This window comes from Centruroides sculpturatus, unplaced genomic scaffold (assembly GCF_000671375.1).
Source record: "Centruroides sculpturatus isolate CEXI.00-Female unplaced genomic scaffold, Cexi_2.0 scaffold6192, whole genome shotgun sequence".
NCBI classification, from domain to species: Eukaryota; Metazoa; Arthropoda; class Arachnida; order Scorpiones; family Buthidae; genus Centruroides; species Centruroides sculpturatus.
This window is the reverse complement of record NW_019390302.1, coordinates 1-3,392: the sequence shown is the minus strand read 5'-3', so window position 1 is coordinate 3,392 and position 3,392 is coordinate 1. Positions and strand designations below refer to the sequence as shown.

At 30.3% G+C, this 3,392-nt stretch overlaps 1 protein-coding gene across 1 annotated transcript; it reads right to left on the bottom strand.

Annotated features, from left to right (window-relative positions):
• Positions 1-1,763: 1,763 nt before the first annotated feature.
• LOC111617445 (cytochrome P450 18a1-like) lies at positions 1,764-2,995 on the bottom strand (the record flags this gene model as incomplete). The annotated part of the gene is made up of 4 exons (XM_023358735.1): positions 2,330-2,995; positions 2,125-2,261; positions 1,951-2,051; positions 1,764-1,885 (listed from the first exon to the last, which is right to left on the bottom strand). Coding segments are annotated over exons 1-4 (575 nt in total), but the record flags the coding sequence as incomplete, so codon positions are not given.
• Positions 2,996-3,392: the final 397 nt, after the last annotated feature.

Here is a 3,392-nt window from a genome sequence, read left to right as displayed (position 1 = left end):
ATTTGAAAAAACCTTGTTTATTTAGTCATTAATTAATATAAATGGATATTTATTAATATCGTTACATTTTGAAATTATATTATGAAATTTCCCAACGTGTTATTTCACTTTCTACACATTTCTAGAATCAATATAAAGTAAAGAAAGAAAACTTATCTAAACAATGCGATAACTCTAACTCGATGTCATATTTATAAATGTAAGAACGAAGTATCGATGCCTTTATTGTGACATCGTCACAATGCATGGCTGCAACTTAAGAGCATTGTATTTTCGTCACAATGTTCTCAAGTTTAGTAGTGTCTTACCCCTGTACATCATACTTTACCTTTTAACAATGAAGTTGTGAAGATCATCTATCTAACTGCGTCCAGGAGAAAACTTTGAATTAAAATAACGTGACTACCGGTCTAAACCGGAACATCATATATAATTAATTGGGGCTACCTACCTATAAGCTTCCATATCTGGTTTCGTGTTTCATCTATCTAACTCCGTTCTCGAGATCGAGGAATGATATACGAGACAAGACAGACAGTAAAACAGACGGATGCCAATGGGAATTTATAGGTCTACACTTTTTGAATGGAATATTTCTTTATCGATAGGTGCAAAAATTTAGTTCATAATACAGTCGACCCCCCTATAACGCGGTAGATACGTTCCACTTTGTAAGAATTTCGCGTTGTAGGAATCCTCAAATGTATGAGCCAATCACAGCCCGGCATATATTTTACAACTGAGAATTAAAATAATAAAAATCGCGTTAATTCATATTCACTTAATATAAATGGCATTCAAAAATTCGTGTTTAAAGGTGCTAAAGTCAAATTAAATAACAAAAATGTATTATATATAATACAGTATTATATTACATTCCATATTGCCTTGCATTTGGAAGCATTTGATGCGTAAAATGGGGTTAGGAATGGATTAATCCATTTTATATTGTTTCTTATGGGAAAGTTTGTTTCGGTTTTAGAACAAATTTTAGGAACGAATTATGTTCGACAACCGAGGTTTGACTGTATTTGAAACTCTGTCAAAACCAGCCAATTATATTCGCTGATCAAGAAGGGTGATTTGTAGCCTACTTTCTTTTCCATCTATAGAGTGTTAGCCATTCGATTTCTGTTGATTTCTCTGTACAGGACGAAGTTTTACACTTCTGTTATTTCAGTTAACTGATTTAGTCGTGTTTAACACTCATTAAAGCTATTTTTTTTTGCTTAAAAACATCTCAATTTGGTATTTTCTTAATGCTGCCGAAATCAAACGAAAATGTAACAAGAACGATGTTGAAAAAACATGATTTTTCTATCAGGAAAAATAAGTTTTCTTTTTACACAATAATTGTTTTAAATTTGAATTATCAAAAAGTAGTGTTTATTTATATCAGAGTAATAACAATTAATGAATTTTAATAAATATTAGTTAATTATAATTTTAAGTAGTACAATAACAAATTTAAGTTTAATAATATATTTTACATATAAATTTCTTTAAGGAAGAAGAGTAAGAAGTGTTTAGGAAGTTCAATGAAATTAACTGTAGTGCGGTGAATACAACAACAGTATTAAAATGTTATCAATCAGTAATTATCATTACAGCTGATCCCCAAAGTAATTACAATAAGCGAAATCTATTACCAAAATTTTGATCGAATTCGAATCTAGAATTATGTAATAAAATCTTCTCACTTTGCTAATTAATAAGCTACTTAATAATTACTTCAATCAACTAATAAAAACGGGTAAACATACCTAATGAAAAAGGTATATATANAACAAATTACATTGGATACACTCGGAATCGTCAATTCTTTCGCTATACAAGGTTTGCCGTTTAAAGCTTTCAACTCGTTGATAAAGTGTGATAGTTCTTCCTGGATATTTACACAGTTAGCAATTTCTTAAGAAATAAAATTTACATTTACTATATATCTCTTACCGTAATATATCCCTCCATTTTGTTTTTGCCGAATCCGAGATCACGTAATACGTGTAACATGAACCGACGTTGCTCTATCCAATACTTACCACCGAATCCAGCTATAAAAACGTTTCACCCGCTTAAAAATTATTCGAGTAACAGAAAAAATACGCAGTTTATTAATTAACTTACTTTTGGTCGAATCAAATTCATTTAAAACGTCGAGTGGTAAATTTGGGGGTCGAGAGAAAAGATTTGGATTATTTAAACCTTCTTTCACGGAAGAATAATCATTTAGAACAACCGTATATTTACTACCTAAATAGAAACTAAAAGAAAATAAACATGTCTAAATGTTTTTTAAAAAGGTAAACGTACAATAATTATAGGAACTCACCCGAATATTCCTCCGTATATTTTCTGTAGTTTACATAATTTTTCATGAGCATCTTTACTTAAAAACGGTAAGTATCCAACAATTGGCAATCCAATAGGACCGGGAGGATAATTTTTATGTTTTCTTAATAGCCAACGAATGAGATAGATAAGAATTACTGCAATAAGTAGTGAATATAATGAATTTTTTAATGTCCATTCTTTTGGTACTTCCATACTTAAATAAACAGAATTATAACAACGATTTAATAGTGGGTTTATTCTATTGTGTTGATATCATCGTGCTCAAAGTTTAATTTATTAGATATTTTGTTTAGTAAGATTAGATTATGAGAGATAAAAACAAAATATTCTGCATACATTAAGAAATCAAATGTAGTTTGATAAATGTATACTGTATATGTAAATGGAGTTCTATTCCCTGAAAACTAATTATATCAGTTAAATTCATGTTTTAAACATATACAGTGAACGAATTTTCCTATCTAAGAGAATTCTATCCAACGATCCTCTTCATTTTTTCTTCTTCCGTATGTACGAGTCTAAATATTGGATGTAACGATCGCCTGCCGACTTTTACAAAACATTGTTGTAATAAAGAGAGCAACGAGACTAAAATTTCCAAGTGCTCCGATTAGACAGCTCATAACTCGTGTCTTCGTTCCAGTATCTACCATAGATCTAGACTACGCGACTATACAGGGTCCGATTGGGATCCATTTTGCCAAGGAGGACAAAAGACTGGGGAACAAAGTTTATAATCACACATTAAAGTACAAAATATTGAAAATGATAATATTTGTATTCAGAAGGGTCCCGAAGAAACTAGAAGTTCGCAGATAGCCTCTAGTCCAAGTATACTAATCATAATAAATAATGTGACATCTAGTACATTAGATGTCACAATAAATAATTGCTCGTTGTTTTCTGCTTTTTTACTCTCTTAAGATAAGTAAGCAAAATTTACTTAAGTAAAGAAATTTATTTTGTAGTATTAATAGTGAAACTGTCCGAACTTCTTTCTTTATCTTTCATCTATTTTTCACCTTTACTGTACAACAGAA